Source organism: Moschus berezovskii, chromosome X (assembly GCF_049115385.1).
Source record: "Moschus berezovskii isolate FMDL1 chromosome X, NW_MosBer_1.0, whole genome shotgun sequence".
Classification (NCBI taxonomy): Eukaryota; Metazoa; Chordata; class Mammalia; order Artiodactyla; family Moschidae; genus Moschus; species Moschus berezovskii.
Window position 1 is genome coordinate 36,589,211 of NC_142488.1, and position 19,160 is coordinate 36,608,370.

Below are 19,160 nucleotides of genomic sequence, written 5' to 3' on the forward strand. Positions count from 1 at the left end.
ACATGGAATCTAAAAAATAATACAAATGAACCTACATACAAAAGAGAAACAGACTCATGGACCTTGAAGACAAACTTATGGTTATACCAAAGGGGAAAGAGAAGGCGGGAGGGATAAGTTAGGAGTATGGGATTAAGAGATACAAAGTACTGTACATAAAATAGATTAAGCAACAAGGATTTACTATACAGCACAGAGAACTATAGTCAACATACTGTAGTAACCTATATTGGAAAATAATCTAAAATACACACACACACACACACATACACACACACATAGCTGAATCACTTTGATGCAGACCTGAAACTAACATACTACTATAAATCAATATTAAATTCAAATATGAAAGTTTCAATTCAATTTAAAAAGTTTTCCCAAATTAGTTTATATTTTTATATAACTTTTGTTAATTCTTAATTACTATATACAGTAAGTTAAATAATTATACCAATTAAGGAGTTAATATAAATCTGACGCCAAGTTGGAAATTATAAGCTACCTAAAAATATGAAGTCAAATATTTCTATGTACAGAATTTTAATGATTTTAAGCAATTGATAGACAGAAATTATAAAAGAAAACTTTTCTTATAACAAAAAAGCTCATAGGGAAAATTCTGTAAAACTTTAGAAGTACTGTGCTAATATTTTGATATATTCTAACAAATTACATGTGAAGATTACTTCTGATAAACTTCAAAAGCTTTTCTAGAATATAAAACTTTTTTTCACCTTGGGATAGATGTTTATCACTGAATCAGACAAGTTTTCTTAAAATAAAAATAGTACCATCATTTAAATTTAGGTATAGCTGTCTAATCCACTGCTAACCCTACCTTTAAGACATTTCATCTATCATAACATACATATTTATACATACCAGATGAAAATAAAAGCAAATGGAACTATTTGGGAATGCAGCTTGGCCTGGTCAGATAAAGACTTCCTGCTGTAGCTTTTGTAAATACTTTTAGAGTTAGGATACCATTTCCTGACGTTTCGGTGACTAGGATTGTGTATTAATACTACAAAGTAGTCATCCATCACAATTGTTGGAGGAACTGCTTACTATTAAGCTTGTTTCTTGTCTTTTAACTTTAATGTAGATTCTTCCAGGAGAAATATCTTACTTCATTATATTCAATATAATAATATTCCATCATTCTCCCTCAACTCCCCACACTCCCAAGAAGGCTCAGTACACATTTGTATGCGACAAAAAATTACCTTCTTAGCAGAATGATCACTTTTCTAAGTAATTCTTTAACTCTCATTTCCAGAGGCCAAACAAGGGAAGATTACAATTGAGATAAATCCAGGACTCAATTATTTCAACGTATTTTTCCTTGAAAACAAAATTCTCTTGCCAAAATAATGTACTTTGTTTAAAACTGAGGTCACAATTTGCCCTTTGTGGCCAAAATTGGGCCTGCAGCTACGGTTTGGCTTTCCCTGTTTATATACACATACATGCACGCATGGACATGCACACGAATGAATTGCCTATATAAAACCCCGCATTTCCAGGGTGAGATGTATGTAGAGAGTAACATGGAAACTTACATTACCATATGTAAAAGAGATAGCCAATGGGAATTTGCTGTATGGCTCAAGGAACTCAAACAGGGGCTCTGTAACAACCTAGAGGAGTGGGATGGGGTGGGAGGTGCAAGGAGGTTCAAGAGGCAGGACACATATGTACACCTATGGCTGATTTATGTAGATGTTTGGCAGAAACCAACAAATTCTGTAAAGCAATCATCCCTCAATTGAAAAAGAAATAAATTTTAAAAAACCCCACATTTCCAGCTTCTTTTGAAAACAGCTGAGAGTCTGGCAATACAGGGCCCAGTATTGAGAAACAGCAATTACCAGCTAGAACAGATTGGCAGCAGCTCCAATATGCTTATCTGTTTAGCTTCTGAAAATACTTCAGTTATGTGATCCCTGGTTTAAATGCACTTTTTGTTCAATTTAATAAAATATTCCTTCATTCCCGAGATGAAGACTTTCCAACTTTCTAATTTGAGGCCCTTTCCCAGAATAAAACTGATATTAGCTTTCACTGCTGCATAACAATTTACCATAAACTTAGGGGATTAAAACGACATATATTATTTTGTAGTTTTCATAGATCAGGAGCCTGGGTACTACTTAGCTAGGTCCTCTCTTCAGGGCCTCACAAAGTTGCAATCAGGATCAGCCAGGGCTACGGTCAAATATAAGCATTAAATTCCTCTTCTGCTCAGTGGTTGCTGGAAAAATTCAGTGCCTTGCAGTTATAGAATACATAGGACCTTCAGATCCTAGAGGCATCTCACTCTGGCACATAACTCTCTGTATAACATGGTAGTTTGCTTCTTCAGGGCTTCCCTGGTGGCTCAGACAGTAAAGAATTAGCCTGCAATGAGGGAGACCAGGGTTTGATCCCTGGGTTGGGAAGATCCCTTGGAGAAGGGAATAGCTACTCACTCCAGTATTCTGGCCTGAAGAATTCCATGCACAGAGGAGCCTGGCAGGCTACAGTTTGCTGCTGCTACTGCTGCTGCTAAGTCACTTCAGTGTCCGACTCTGTGTGACCCCATGACGGAAGCCCACCAGGCTCTCCAGTCCCTGGGATTCTCCAGGCAAGAACACTGGAGTGGGATGCCATTTCCTTCTCCAATGTGTGAAAGTGAAAAGTGAAAGTGAAGTCGCTCAGTCGTGTCCGACCCTTAGCGACCCCATGGACTGCAGCCTACCAGGATCCTCCATCCATAGGATTTTCTAGGCAAGAGTACTGGAGTAGCTTGCCATTGCCTTCTCCGAAAGAAAAACTGAGAAGTATATAAAATACAAATATCTTACTGCCTAGAATAACCATTGGTGTATTTATATGCTCAAAGAAAGGAACATTTAAAATGTTAATAGTTCAGTAGTTAATAGTAAAACTTTTAATATCTCTAAGACTTCAAATAATTAAGCCTCTATGACTAAAAAGAATCTATAGGGGACTAAAAAATTAAAATAAAATAAACAGACACATCAAAAGAAATGGCAAATGCACTGAGAATGTAAATCTCATGAGAAATCAAGAAAAACAAGATATTTTTGCCTCAAAGAAATTAAAAAGTATAGTGTTTTTTTTCTTTAAATCAGTAGACTATTGAATGTAGACAGAGTGCACGCTACAGTTTACGGAGTCACAAAGAGTCGAACACAACTGAGTGACTTTCACACACACACACACACACACACACACACACAAGGCTGCTTCTTCAAGGCCAACAGGAGATCATCTCTACTGCTTTGAATTGCTGTGACTTTGTCCAACTCTGATATCTAGAGCTTTTTTGAAAGGGCTAATTCGATTAGGTCAGGCCCACCTAGGATTATCTCTCTTTTGCTTAAAGTTAACTGATTAGGAATTTTAATTATATCTGAAAAATATTTCACCTTCTCCACATAATATAACATAAACAATGGAGTGCTACCTCATCATATTCACTGTTTGCCCGCTATACTCAAGGGGAAGGGATTATTCAGGGCACATATACCAGCAGGTGGGAACCTCAGGGGACATTTTAGGATATCTTGCCTATCACACTTGGCATGTCTTAGTATTATCTGTGAGTTTCACTTCCACTTGGCTTCTATAGTTTATATTTTTGGCGAAGTATTCTTATAATACTATACTATAGTGGCAATAGCAAACATTTTTTATTAAATTTATCTTTAATAATATTAGAATTATACTAAATGTAGTATGAGACTGTTTTGCAAGATTTCAAAATCAGGTCTATTCTAGACTAACATCCTTTCAGCCCTTGGGCATGAAACACAAAGATGGAGTTTATCTATTCAAATGGAGCAATGGTTGCTGTGATTGAATAAGAAAATATTTTAGTCAGAAGCTAGAATGGGAAAAATGAAGGCAGTTGCTCAATTTTTTTTTTGAGTTGCTCAAAGTAGCATCTGTGAGCACAGGGAAGCAATGTTTCTATTCAACCTGACTTACAGCCTTACCCTTCCTATTCCTTGTGGCAGAGCCAACCCTAGTTACCACTGTCAGTGCTAGAGACAGCTGGAATGAACCGGCTGGGCTGTGTCTGGTGCTCCTAGGTTGGTAATCTGTGGCATGGTCAAACAATGCAGATCACACCACATAACCTGCAGTGTGTTCGTGTCAAACCTCAACAGTTTCTCCACAAAGATGTCCTGTTTACACAGTTGCCCTCCTATTTTCTTTACTCAAACTTAAATGCATTTTATGTCTTTCAATATTTTAAAATTAATATTTTTGCCCCTGTTTTGTATTCTGATACCTCCAAGTACCCCCAAATTTTATTTATATTCATCCATTTAAACAGTGGAACTGACCAGATGTAGTTTATTAAAATATGTTCATTCAAAACAATTTTGACTCAGTTTTTGAAAATTGCAAATACATTCAAAACTGTTACAGTGTCATGAGGTTGCAAATATTGTCTTATGAAATTATAATAAAGTTGTTTAGCAAAACTATGAAATATTATAATTTAACTTTCACATATAAAAATATATTTTATATTGCAACACTGAACAGTTAAGGCCACAACACTTGAAGGAGAGCTTGAGATAAACATATTCTGAAATTGCTTGTCAAAACTGTCAGTATTTAAATAAACATCAAAACTGGTCATACTATTCAAACCAGATAAAACATATCATTAAGTTATATCTTGAAAAGTTTGTTATCAGAAACTTTCTTTCATAACTCAAAAAGTTTTTCAAGTATAAATTACAATGTGCTTGGTGACCATGAAGACATAAACATATATTTAAAGTAGTGTACAAGATTTTGACCTTCTCTCCATATTGGGGGGTGAGGCATCCTGATGATTTTGCCCCACGTGGTTCTGGTTGGCATCTTTCTTATTTCTTTTAAAAGCTATTTGGTCTCCTATTGGTTTTATCTCTGGGAGTGGCTCATTATTAATTTGCACAATTTTCTGACTCATCAATGACATTCTTTTAAAGAGGAAAATCTAGGAAAAAAACACACGCAGAGAATTCACTTCAGTAAATGAAACAGTTACTTAATAGTATTTAGAGGGTATAATTTTCAATAAGTCTTAACATTATTTCATCACATTTTTATGAGGCACCACAATGGTACATTCTCAGCATCCACCAGCCTTTTTTCTTTTACCAATTGCTATCGTGATTCTCCCCTAAAACAAGACCTTTCGGTGTTTACACTTCAACACTATCAGTAGTATTGATATTTGCTATTTGTTTTAAGTCATTTTTCTTCAAAGAATTTATTTTGTTTTGTTTTAAGAGGAAAAAAGATGAAAACTGAGATATTCTACAGGACGACATACCTCCCCGTTCCTATAAATCAGAATTTCTGGCAAAATGTTAATGCTGCCAAATGAGTGGGAGCCCCAGGGGTCTGAGTAGGCAGTTCAACATATGGACCTGCTGCCCAGGCAGGGCCTGGGCTACAGACAGGCAGAATGCAGATAATAGCTGAAGAGATGAAAGTACCTCATAACCCAGGGACTCCAAGTGGGCAGAAAAGACAGAAGAAGAAAAGAAACGGAGGAAATGCCTAGTGTAAAGGGAAGCAGAGGAAGAGGAGTCAGCATTGGGAACTGAGTTTTCTAGGAACAAAATCAGGATAAAGAAGGATCTCAGAAATCAGAGGAGGAGAATACCAAGAAGAGAGTGGCCATCAAGGCACACACAAGACACATTAAGGAAGATGATAACTGAAAAGTACCAAATGATTCAAGGTCTTTGAGGATTTAGCCAGAGAGAAAACAGGATTCCTAAAGAATGGCAATCCAAATAATGGTTTTGACATGATGCCAAAACCAAAAAAGCACCTGAAGATCTGGCTCTTTATGAAATTAAAATGGTGCTAAAAATAATAGCTCAGTCTTCTTTATGGTCCAAATCTCACATCTGTACATGACTACTGGAAAAATCATAGCTTTGACTACACAGACCTTTGTTGGCAAAGTGATATCTCTGCTTTTTAATATGCTGTCTAGGTTTGTCATAGCTTTTCTTCCAAGGAGCAAGCGTCTTTTAATTTCATAGCTACAGTCATCATCCACGGTGATTTTGGAACCCAAGAAAATAAAGTCTATCACTGTTTCCAGACCATAAAGAAGGCTGAGTGCCAAAGAATTGATGCTTTTGAACTGTGGTGCTGGGGAAGACTCTTAAGATTCCCTGGATAGCAAGGACATCAAACCAATCAATCCAAAATGAAATGAACCCTGAATATTCATTTTAGGATTGATGCTTGAAGCTGAAGCTCCAATACTTTCACCACCTGATGCAAAGAGCTGACTCGCTGGGAAAGATTGAGGGCAGGAGAAGGCAGAAACAGAGGATGAGATGGATGGCATCACTGACTCAATGGACATGAGTTTGAGCAAACTCTAGGAGATGGTGAAGGACAGGGAAGCCTGGCGTGCTGCAGTCCATGAGGTCGCAGAGTCAGACACGATGGAGACACTGATCAACAGCAACAAATAATAGCTTACCTTTAGTCTTAAAGAATGGAGGAACGAGAATGAAAAGTTCTAACTCAAAAAGTCAAGAGTCTAGAAAAAGAGTCTATGAACTAAAATGCAACAACCTCTGTTCCTGTTATTGTGTAGGAATACACATCTTGAAAAATTCTGCCACTACAAAATAACTAAGAAATGCTGAAGAAGTATACAAAATATAATTTTATAATGTGTAGGCAAGCTCACATAAAAATGAAGGGAAATTACCATGGGCCAAAAAATGAAGAGGGAGCAGGAAGCCTCAGAGATAAGTTGAGTATTGAAATGGTATTTATTGATCTCATAACTCTTGGATTTTAATTATTTGATCTCACAAAATGTGGAGAACTAGAACTGAGACTCATGTGTAAAGTGGGGGCCCTCTAAGGACTAGGCCTTTAGTGTAAGTCTATCTACAAATATTGGAAGATAACAAAATAACATCTCTCTCAGCTTAACAGTGTTTTCCTAATGTGAGTTTGTGGTTCACATGTACAGTAATCATGGGAAACCCTTAACTGAGACATTAACTGAAAATGGTCCTGGAATGGTAACACCAAGGGGAGTTAACAGAATTTTAAACAAATTCTCTATGGATCAACTTACCCTAATCTAAGCTTTAAAGCATTTCTACAAAAAGTCTTGGTTAAACATGAACTCACAATCCAAATTTCAAAGAAGGAAACAAGACACCATTAGCAAGTGAGTCAAAGCAACAAACAGATTTAGACTCTGGAGGATGTCTGACATTGGAATAACTACAAACAGAATATAAAATAAGTATGCTTACATTACTTAGAGGACTATAATAAAAAACACAAACATAAAACAAGGTATTAGTTTTTACAGTATCAGATAAATTTGAAAAAGAGTTGAAATAGAATATCTCACTTCAAAATGTGAAAGATAACTGAAATTAAAACTCAATAGGGGTGGCTCGGATGGGACAGTCGCCAGGGATGGCAGAATGTAAGGATGGAGCGGGTGTCCGGACTGCTCTCCTGGACTCTGAGCAGATTCCTGTGGCTCTCGGGCCTCTCTGAGCAGGGAGCTGCCCAGCAGCCCCGGATCATGGAAGAGAAATCACTAGAAGTTTATGATTTGATTTGAACCATCTGGGACCCAGAGAAACCCAATACTTTAGAAGAACTGCAAGTGGTAACAGAAAGTTGTGTGGAGGTTCAGGAGATAAATGAAGATGACTATTTTTTGGTTATTATAAGGTTCACGCCAACGGTACCTCATTGCTCTTTGGCGACTCTTATTGGGCTGTGCTTAAGAGTAAAACTTCAGCGGTGTTTACCGTTTAAACATAAGTTGGAAATCTACATTTCTGAAGGAACCCACTCAACAGAGGAAGATATCAACAAGCAGATAAATGACAAAGAGCGAGTGGTGGCTGCCGTGGAGAACCCCAAATCGTGGAACAGTGTGTCCTAGAACCTGACTGATAGCTGTGTTAGAGTCACTGAAGTACAATCATTTGATATATTTGTTTAAAGTCTTTGTAAAATGTAAAAGATTCATGTTTAATACACAGGTGATTTGTACCTCAGAGCATTTTTTTAAACGATGGTTTCCAAGCAAGATTTAATTATAAGGTAGTACTCAGTTTGTTCAATGTCTAACATTCTCAGGATCTGTAACCCTTAAATGATCAGACAAAAATATTTTCTAGTTATTCTGTGTAAGATGAGTTGCTATTTTTCTGATGCCCATTCTGATGCTTTTTATGTCAAAATATTTACTGTGCCCAAGTGTATTCAATTTAAACCATTACTCTGTAAAATAAATAAAACAGAGGTGATTCTTGTACAAAAAAAAAAACTCAATAGGGAGGTTAAATAGCAGATTAGTCTTTAGATGAAAAGATAACTATGAAAAAGACAAGCCCTGAAATTCCCCAAATATCATTTAGATATAGAAAATATTAAAATAACGTTTAAAAGACACAGATAACAGAATGAAGTTTTATTATATTTGACTTGCAAAGACAAGAGAGGAAATATTCAAAAATATAATGGATGAGAATTTTCTTAAAATGACGAATGACATGAATTTTCAGATTCAAGAGTCATAATGAATTAGAAGAAAGTTAAAGTAAAAAAAAAAAACAAACCTCACATCTAGGCATCATATAGTGAAATGAAGCACATCAAAGACAATGTAAAAACCAGCCAGAGAGAAATGACAGAGTATATGTTAAATTATCAGCCAATATACTCAAGCAAATGTCTTAATAGCAACAATGGGAGCAGATATTAAAAGAAAATAACTGTCAACCAGCCATACTACCATTAATTTTCAAGTGAAAGAAACTGAAAAAGTTAACTACAGAAAGAAATTTATGACAGTAACTTCCAAACGATTTCTTCAGGAAGAATAAAAACATTAAAGAAAAGGAGTGAAAAGGAGTGGTGAATAAAGAAAGCAGTATAATAACGTTATTTGATTGATGAGGTTAAAAAATTAAAAAACTTGATACAATAATATGTAAAATGGGAAGAAAGGGGTGATAGAAAACTCTTCTAAGATCCTGGTAATATTTGGGGAAAAGGAACATTCATTAGCATTAGATTTTAGGTACTGTATATGTTAACATTTTTAAAGTCAGAATCCAGCTTATAGGCATTTACAAGAGACGCATCTAAACTACAAGTAAAAACATAAGAATGAAAAAAGATATATCTGATAAAATAAAGTATCATTTTTTTTTTAGGGACAAAGAAAAATACTACCAATGGTAAGAAAATAGACTTAAACCTAATGGCATTAATAATCAGATTAAATATTAAATAAAGGTTAAATATAAATGGTCTAAATACTCCAACTAAAAGGAAGAGATTTTTAAATAAGATAAAAAAGCAGGACCCATCTATGTATGTGCGTGCTAAGTTGCTTCAGTCATGTCTGACTCATTGCTACCCTATGGACTATAGCCCTCCAGGCTCCTCTGTCCAATGGGATTCTCCAGGCAAGAATACTGGAGTGGGTTATCATGCCCTCTTCCAGGGGATCTTCTCAACCCAGAGATCAAACCAGCATCTCTTACAACGACTGCACTGGCAAGTGGATTCTTTACCATTTCTGATGTCTCCTGTATTGGCAGATGGGTTCTTTACCACTAGTGCTACTGGGGTCTAAAAGCTCCAATTAAAAGGCAGAGATTTTCACATTAAATAAAAAAGCAAGACCCATCTACATGTTGCCTAAATCAAATGTACTTCAAATGTTAAATCACAAATGGTTTAAAAGTAAAGTATGTCAAAAGATAACTCTAATTCAAAGAAAGTTATAAAGTGGCTATATAATATCAGATCAAGTAGATTTTAGAGCAAAGAATATTATTAGGGATAAAGAAAGTCATTTCATGATGATGACGGAGTCAATTCAGAGGATGTACATTATTTGGGGGAGAATTAATACATGTATATATATAAAGGCTGAGTCCCTTTACTGTTCACCTGAAACTATCATAACATTGTTAATTGGCTATACTCCAATACAAAATAAAAAGTTAAAAAATATAAAAAAATAAACATTATATAGAATACAACCAAATAACAGCTTTAAGATACATCAAGCAAAAATTAATAGAAGCACAAGGAAAAGTAGCAAATCCACAACTATAGTAAGGGATTTTAATACTTTTCTTTCAATAATAGAACAAGTAGACAGAAAAATCAGGAAGGAAAGAAACTTGAACAACACTATCAACCAACTTGACCTAATTGCCATTGACATAACACTCCTCCCAACAACAGTATTCTTCTCAATCTTCTTCTCAAATGAACATTTACCAAGATAAACCTGATTCTGGGTGACAAAACACGTCTCATACATTTAGAAGGAATCAATTCATACATTCTCCAGTCACAATGTAATTAGAAATTAATGACAAAAAGATGACTAGAAAAATCCCTTGCCTTGCTAAGACACTTCAGTCGTGTCCAATTCTTTGTGACCCCATGGACTGTAGCCCACCAGGCTCCTTGGTCCATAGATTCTCCAATCAAGAACACTGGAGTGGGTTGCCATTTCCTCCTCCAGGGGATCTTCTCCACCCAGGGATTGAACCTGAGTTTCTTACGCCTCCTGCATTAGCAGGCAGATTCTTTACCACTAGTACCACCTGGGAAGCCCAGAAAAATTCCTAAATACATAGAAATTAAATAACCCATGAGTCAAAGAAGAAATCTAAAGGGAACTCAGAAAGTATTTTGAACTGGATAAAAATGAAAACACAACATATCAAGTAGTTCAGGGGAAATTTACAGCACAAAAAGCCTAAAAGAGAAAAGAAGAAGGGTCTCAAATCAGTGACCTCAACTTCCATGTTAAGAAAAATTAAACAAAATATTGCAAAAGGAAATTTGAATAAACATCAATAAGAGAAATGTCATGTTCATGAATTAGGAGACTTAAAATATTAATTCTCCCCAAATTTATCTACAGATTCAAAAATAATTTCAAATCAAAATCTTAGCAGGCATTTTTTTTCAGTCATTAACAAACTGATTGTAAAAATTCACATTTTTAAGTACAAAAGGTCTAGAATAGCCAAAATATGTCTGAAAAGGCACAAAACTGGAGGACTAACTTTCTGATTTCAAGACTTATATTAAAGCTATAGTCACCCAGACAGTGTGGTACTGGCACAAGATAAACAGATCAAAGGAACAGAATACAGAGTCTAGAAATCAGTTCACACATAAAAAATTAACTGCTTTCTGAAAAAGGTATGAAGGCAATTCAGTAGAGAAGGGATAGGCTTCTTTTTTTCAACAGATGATGCTAGAATAATTGTCCGTATGCAAAAAAAAAAAAAGAACTTCAAGCCATACCTTTACCACAATAAGAAATTAACTCAAAATGGAATACCACTCAGCAATATAAAGGAATGAACTATTGATACATGCATGGATGAATCTCAAAACAGTTATCAGTGATTTGCTGAGTATGGCAGGGGGATGTGGGGTGTAGACAGAGATTACAAAGAGGCACAAAGAACCGTCTGCTCATAATGGCACTGTTCACGCTCTTGATTGTGATTATGCTTTCACAGGTGTATATTATGTTAAAATTAATCATACTATATACTTCAAAAATGCATAGTTCATTTTAGGTCAATTATATCTAAATAAAGCTATTTTTAAAAAGCATGGGAGTAATTATCGGGTGGTATGAAAGAGATCCTCTTATGTATTAAGCCTGAGAAAACTGATAGTAGCAGGAAACTGTAAGTGTAACTGACCTAAGATTTTCTTCACAACACAGTAAAGCTGTGTACTTGGGGCAAACGTGCTGAGTTGTGCTGCCATGGTGAATAAAGCACAGTATCAGAGAAAAGGAAGCCATCAGGAAAGGTAAGATCCCACATACATAATTTTTGGTGGTGAAATTCTAATCTCAGCTTCTTGTATTTATGGTCATGACAATGAATAAGAAATCAATTGACTGTACACTGGTATGGGGAATTATCCAGGAATCTGCCATGTTCTAGCTAGTTTCTGAGGGACAGCAGTGGTGTTTTAACCTCTGTATATCTGCAGCTTTCAGCCTTGTGCCTGGCACATAAGAGGCTTCCAGTAAATATATGCTAAATAAATACATAAATAAAATAATTTCATGATGGGAAGAAATTATTATTAATGGCTAAGAAGCTTCCTGCATTTTTCATTAGCTTACTTAGGTGGAAATTAAGCCAATAACACATTTTTCTTAGTGGCTAACTGTGGATCCAAATTTGCTACAGTTTGGAAAAGCAGTATCTGGCAATTTCCAGATATAACAATCATCAAAAATCTCTGCCACCAATTAAAATCATGGGTTCTAACCTGGCTATCCAAAACATTTAAATCATGAAAACAAAATTCAATGGTGAATTCTGTCTTGCAGACACCAAGAGTGTAATTATTTCTTTTCTTTTTTGTTTTTTAGATTATCTTTGGAGTGGCTATCTAATTAAGGGAAGGGATGTAAAATTTCAAACACATAATTATTTTGATATGAGTTAATACATCATTTACTTCCCAAGTTTTAAAAACAGCTTGATTTGTTTGGCTTAGATGGTATAAATAGGTTAGAGACATTGTAAATTAAAATATATCATGTGGGAAGGATTGGAAAAAATCTCATCCAAATCATTTATTACTTTTTAAAATATATAGAATAACAGCCTATTCTTTAAGTTGGAAGTATATTTATTACTGCTTGACTTTTAAAAATATAATTTTCATTACTTTTTGTTTCTTTTCTTTAACCAAGGACATGTATACTTACTGAATTATATTTTTCCGTTAGGTATAAATGAGAAATTAAGCAGAATCAAAGTTTGAGACTAAATTCGTCAGCCCGGCACTCTGTATCCTGGTCTGGCCTCACCTTTGTCGTGTGGGCTGGCAGGGCTCCCTACTTGGCCTGCTGTTACAGGTGCCTGCCACACAATGTTCCTTCTCTGGCTCAGGCTTCCCCTGTCCCGTGTATTCAAATGCTACCATCTATCGACAATGCTGAAGACTGGAGATCCTGAAACGTTCCCTAAACTTGACCACGTATTCTAAAATAAGCATTTTCACTTGATCAGAGGTGTGTTTCAGTTATTTTTTTTTTTTCTGCTGTTTGTTTCACTTTTCCTCTCCTTGGGTTCTCATGTCTCCTGACTCTTACTTTTCATCCTTCTCCCTCATATTTGATTTTCTTTGCCAGACTCTCTCCCTGAGCTCTTTATAACTGAAAAAAGTTTTCACAGGAAAGCTACAAAGTGTAGTGGTGGAATATCTGTTAAATGTTCTCTTCTACTGGACAGAAAACCTATAAAGTTCCTAAATCCTGATGAAATGTTCTAGCAATGCTCAGTATGATTCTAAAAAGGATAATAATTCTGAAGTGTCCTTTGAGCCAGGTCAAAGACATCTTTAGGTACAGTAATCCAAACTTATAAGATACTTCTAGAAAGATAAAAATGGTCATGAAGAAATTTTTAGTAAAAGATAACAATATGGATATTTGGGCTAAAATAACTGTTGACATTTCTGAAGTAATTATGAAAGAAATTTCAGAGTGGCATATTACCCACAAAGATGGCAAAAGACGACTGTTTACTACCCTAAGGATGGCTCCTGGCTTTACCTTCATTCTTTCCTCTTTCTTACCCCCTTACATTTTCCAATTCATTGTCAAACAAAAATATTTACTGAGCATTTACCATATACCAGGAACTGTGATGTGCGCCACTAGAAAGCAAAATAGAAAATAGTTTCTGTCCCCATGGAGCTGAAGGCCAGTGGGGAGATAGAGACATAAAGTAAACAAATATACAAATTACTATGTAATTGTAAACTGTGACAAACACTAAGAAGTATTAAAAAAAGGGTGCTATGTAAGAGAATAATAATGAGACATAATTAATATAAGTGCTGTTGGTCACAAAAGGCCTCTGTGGAAATGACATTTAAGCTGAGACCTAAGGTTGAATAAGAATTTAACAAAGCTTTTCATTTTTCTTGTCTTCCACGTTTCCTTCTAACACTTCTACCTGGAAATGTGGTCTCATGATTAAATAAAGTTCCTCTTCAAGTGGAAAGACTAATTTCCTTCTAAGAAGAAGAAATGTATCTATCAGACTTGTAAAAACTCCAAAACAAGTATGTCAGGAGACACTGAAGTAGCATGTTGTCTTCTAAGCACAATCATCAATTTTTTTTATCCATCCTATTTCTTGTCTTAGCCTTACTCTCTTCTAGACTCTCAGGATATTATACTCTTATAATTAAGCAATAGAGTTCTTTAACGTATCTTTTCCTGTATGATAAATCAGTATGCATGGGATGACTGAAAGGAACATGCCATTACATTTTGGCAGAGCAACTTGAATCATAATCTTGAATCATAATGTCCAGTAAGTAAATAAGCACGTTAAAAATGTGAAACATCACCTGGAATTCATCACATGTTCTTGGGCCACCAAAAATATTAAGGGAGTTAAATTATGTGGATCATTATATAAAAGTAGAAGAAGCAATTCAATACTTTGGCCTTAACACTAAATGAAAAATTCATTCCACTTACCTTCGATTTTTTAATGTCTTTAGTTGGTGTTGATTCACTGTCTCCCAGGATTTCTGAAGAACTACTCTTTGCGTGATCACACATATTTCCTATGATAGGATATATTATGAAATATTTTTTTCTAACAAATGAGAAAAAGAAAAGTCCTGCTGCGTTCTGTGAAACGCTATCAACCATGAATTATGGGATAATACTAAAGAGTAGTGGGTAACTGCATATTTCTTAAAAAGTTAAGGCAAAATTATCAGAATGACCTAACCAATGCTGTAAATGTTCAGATGATCAGTACCCAAATATAGCAAAGATAACTGTAAATGTTAGGGAAGACTTTTGTAAAATATAAAGTACCTTTGAAAATAATAAACTTAGTTGTGATGAAATTATCTGTACCCAAATGGACATGTTATATCCTTTGGTGTTTCAAATTAATCCATATGTTACATAGCTGAATAATGATCTTGCAAGTATATTCATGAAGCATGTGCATTCTTCTAATTGTATATTATCAACAGCCTAAATCTTAAATTTAATTTCTTTTTAACATTTTAGGTTATAGGGTGCAGAATACTTAGCAATGACAAATATTTTAACATTTTGCTGAAAATATTCTAAAACTTACTATCTTTCTGCAGAAGTTAGAAGGAAAAAAGTATTAGGGGAACTATTCCTTCTTTTGCTTAAATTCAGATGAGATATGCACTACTATGGAGAGTTATTTGTAATGACATTGCAGCAAAAGCACACTGTGATGCTATGGTGTGGAAAATAATATAGGGCTCATAAAGCAAAAACACCAAGGGTTTGGGTGTAGAAACTGCAGGTCTCAAGGGCAGTCACAGTCTGTTCTGTTCTGTGGCACCTGTTCTCTGACACCAGCAGCAAGGCTTGGGAAAGGATTACTCTGAAATGCCTGTGGTACCATCAAAGACTCAGGTCTAGGCTCTGGGGGAAATAACTGGATGGCCTGCTGTGGCTTGAGGCCAGCATGGACATTGGTGACAGGGTCTGGCAGTGCTCACCAGACATATAAATGGGGATCTGGGACAAATGCCCAACTTCATAGTACTGATTGAAAAAAAGTAGTAAAAAGGCTGTTCTAAATCACTTAACACTGACACACGAGCAGCCATGAGCGATGGGAATATTTCCATGTAAAGAAGCTATGGTGGTGATCAATGCGGACACGTAATACTGTGCCACATATTTCATAGCTTATGAGGGTCATATGACAATAAAAAGCGTACAATAGAATACATGTGTGAAAGCTATGTGCTTAGTTACACAGTACATATATGTATATATATCTGTAGGTACATATGAACGTAGTATGCTATGTATCTAGCCTTTTTAAAAGTATGCTTTCGAAGTTAAATATGCTCACACCTTTTGGATTTTCATTGTATTCATGAATGGCTCGTTCCTCTCGGTTGACTTTTTCATCCTATAAACAATAAAGAAACAATATAAAAAAAACATATTTGTGCTGGGCTAGAAAACCTAGTCTTGGTTTTAAGCAGAGTTCTAGAGTCGGTCTCTAGCTAATAACATAAACGTGTGACAATTACTTCTCTTTGCTGGACTCTTGCCTTAGATAATTGTTAATGTCTTTCGCTAGCATAAAACTGTATGATTAACAAGAACTGTATTTTCAAGAATTCTACTCAAAGAAGATTCAGGAACATTGATTGGTATATGAATTAGCTCAACATTTTATAATGTCAATTGGAGTTTAATGAATTCTATGCTAAATAATTTCAGGGACCACCATAACTAGAACTCATAAATATTCCTTATAAAACAGAATTTTCCCCTTATTCTGAAAGAAAACAATAACTTCTAGAATGTATTTTTCCCTCAGTGAAAGGAGTCTTGGAAAGAGAAGGAAGTAAGGGAGAGAATGACCTCTAGAGCACAATACCATTTCGTAAGTTATAAATACGTACACACGAAACAATACATGTTTTACAAGTACACACTCAAATAAAAGGAAAGCATGTTTTAATGCTTGTCTATGTTACGGAAAAGGGGAATGTGGGGTTCAAAGGGAATCAATTTAAATAAAGAGAGAAGAGCCTCTCACAGACAAGTGATGGTAGTGTTTCATTAATGAGATGGCATGATTAACTCAGAACTCTTTGCAACCGATCTAAAAAATGAAATGAAAATGAATCAATACAGTATCACTAGGTTTGGGTTTCTGAATTCCATACCTCTGAAATGAATCCAGAGTAGTGCTTGAAAATGAATGATTTTAAACCTACCACCTGTCTCCTAGCAGGATCACTTGGGGAAATCTGCCAATTGGAAGAGATGGTTTCGACATCTCTAGTTCCACTTTCAGGATGACTTCCTTTTCCTCATGGAGGCCTCCTCCCATTCCTCCTATAAATACTTTCTCCCAGTCCACATCTGTGCAGAACCAATCACAACCTCAAACACTGCTGTGAACAACTTTCATTTGTCCATGGCCATGTAAAAATACACGTGTATGTGTGCACATACACATCCCATTTTCTGCCACTAGTACTGGGCTGTTAATGTTGCAATTTTATCATTTCAAGGACCTGGTGCTGAATCTCTTGGTTAATTTCTCAAGAGTGTACTATACTGGCCATATTCATTTACTTCCACTCATCTGAAGAACAGAATGCTACCAAGAAGTGTGGAAAGAATGCTAGAGGGGGAAAAAAGGGTGCCTGATTCATAAATCTGCCTAAGTTTTGTCCTACAGCATGTGAACAAAGTCATTCACAGAAGTATTTCTGTTCTCCATGGAATTTGGAATCTGCCCTCTGCAGAGACCAGGAGACCTATAAGCTTTTTCTTGAGCAGGATCCCAGGATTTAAGCACATATTGTCATACGTTTTCAACAGCTGTCAATACCTCTTTAACTGAGTTGTCGGTGTCACTGTGATCGTCTTCAGGAACACTTTCATTGTCTCCTGTATCTTTCTTCTTGCCTTCTGTATATTCATCAGTTTCCTGAACCAGGTCTTCAGTATTGGAAAGTTCATGATCCTGTGACAAAATTGATAATCCAGGAAGAGTTAAAATTTTCTTTTTTTAAAAAAAATAAGAGATGTGATATTGCTGTCATAAATAATTTATACCATTTCAAAGAACACACAGACTATGAATTTAAATACTAAAGTCAAAGAAGTAAAATACTGAATAATCCATGCCCCATATCAAGTTACTATATTACCAAGGATTTTCTACATGTTAGTTACTCTATTTCAACATTTTCAATGACTAGGGTTCCCAAAGTTCTTTTCCGCACCTATCGTTAAAGTTAAAATGGAAGAACAAAATGCTTTCTGGGCTGCCTCAAAAGAATGCTTACCCCACGGACTGCAGCCTACCAGGCTCCCCCATCCATGGGATTTTCTAGGCAAGAGTACTGGAGTGGTTTGCCATTGCCTTCTCCGTTTTAAATATTAGAGAAATTCAAAAGCTTTCTAGCTACTGTAGCATTATAACATAATCATATGTATATACTATGTTCATTTCCCAAAACACAGGGATTTAAAATCACTTCAGAAGTACAATTCACCAGTATCCAAGAGAGAGGTAACTATAATTACTTACATTCTGGGAAAAAGATAAAGAGACATAGGCAGTTTAAGTGGTTTGCTCTTGGTTATTTGAAGCAGATGGGAAACCAAACAGAGGCAGAACTTTGTCCATCTGGCTTCTGTCCAGTTAATCTAAATTATAAAATAGCCTGTCTATGGATTTGGTAGACTGATAATAAATCATGTAATGCTCGTTAAAGGCAGAAAATATTAGTTTTACCGTTTATTCAATATTGATTACATATTTTTTGCCATTTCACGTTTTGGGTGGAAAACTGCTTATTTATTGTCATTAAGAGACTGGACTCTTCATTGGACATTTTTACCTATGCTTTTCATTTATGCTCTTCACTAAAGGCACAATGGCCCCTAAAGCAGGTGACACAGTAAGTGATTTGTGCCATTCACTCCTTTGAAGAATGTTTTTACAAAGTTCACCTTAGCCATATTTGCCTGAGACCATAGAGGCCCTTTTTATCCCTTCAACACTGTAACTAGCTGCTCACAGTCACCTTCCTAGTGGCTATTTGGCCAACAGAATTTGTATTGGGTGGTTAGAAAAGAATGTCTCTAATAATTAACTCACCTTTTTTTTTTCCAGGCAAAAAATATAAATTGTGAGAGTTCAGGCTAGGGAAAGAATGTATTTCACACCTCAGTAACATATATAAGTGGCATCCTCAGACCAGTAGCATTAAGGGTATGGCCTGATAGCACTCCCACTGAGGACAAGCAATCCAGAAGTGAAGTCTTGAGATTGTAAGAAAGAGTTTCAGAAGTTACTGTGGGAGGGCTTAATTTCAGTTAATCAAGGTCATGAGGTAGTGCACTCAGGAGGAGAATACAGGAGAAGGCGACAGGGTAGAGGGTTACACTGAAGGGTGTGCTACACGTTTAGGTTGGGTAGGGTTCACGACAAGGTAGCTACCCTTTACCAAGGACTCCTAAAGCTTTCTGATTCTTCTGCATGCTTTCCCCTCTAAGT

At 35.8% G+C, this 19,160-nt stretch overlaps 1 protein-coding gene and 1 pseudogene across 3 annotated transcripts in view; one reads left to right on the forward strand and one right to left on the reverse strand.

Annotated features, from left to right (window-relative positions):
- RPGR (retinitis pigmentosa GTPase regulator) overlaps positions 1–19,160 on the reverse strand; it is a 73,425-nt gene that overhangs the window by 9,095 nt on the left and 45,170 nt on the right. Inside the window, exons 15-18 of one of the 3 annotated variants that reach the window (XM_055437987.2) lie at positions 17,484–17,618; positions 15,983–16,040; positions 14,600–14,688; positions 4,223–5,008 (exon numbers count right to left, since the gene is read on the reverse strand). In XM_055437987.2, the coding sequence (XP_055293962.2) occupies positions 4,802–5,008; positions 14,600–14,688; positions 15,983–16,040; positions 17,484–17,618 (489 nt within the window). In that variant the 3' untranslated portion in view covers positions 4,223–4,801. Of the gene's footprint in view, positions 1–4,222; positions 5,009–10,725; positions 10,817–14,599; positions 14,689–15,982; positions 16,041–17,483; positions 17,619–19,160 lie in introns of those variants that run through there. The other 2 variants (XM_088833713.1, XM_088833714.1) reach the window with 2 other exon arrangements.
- LOC129564233 (cytosolic iron-sulfur assembly component 2A pseudogene) lies at positions 7,505–7,980 on the forward strand (annotated as a pseudogene).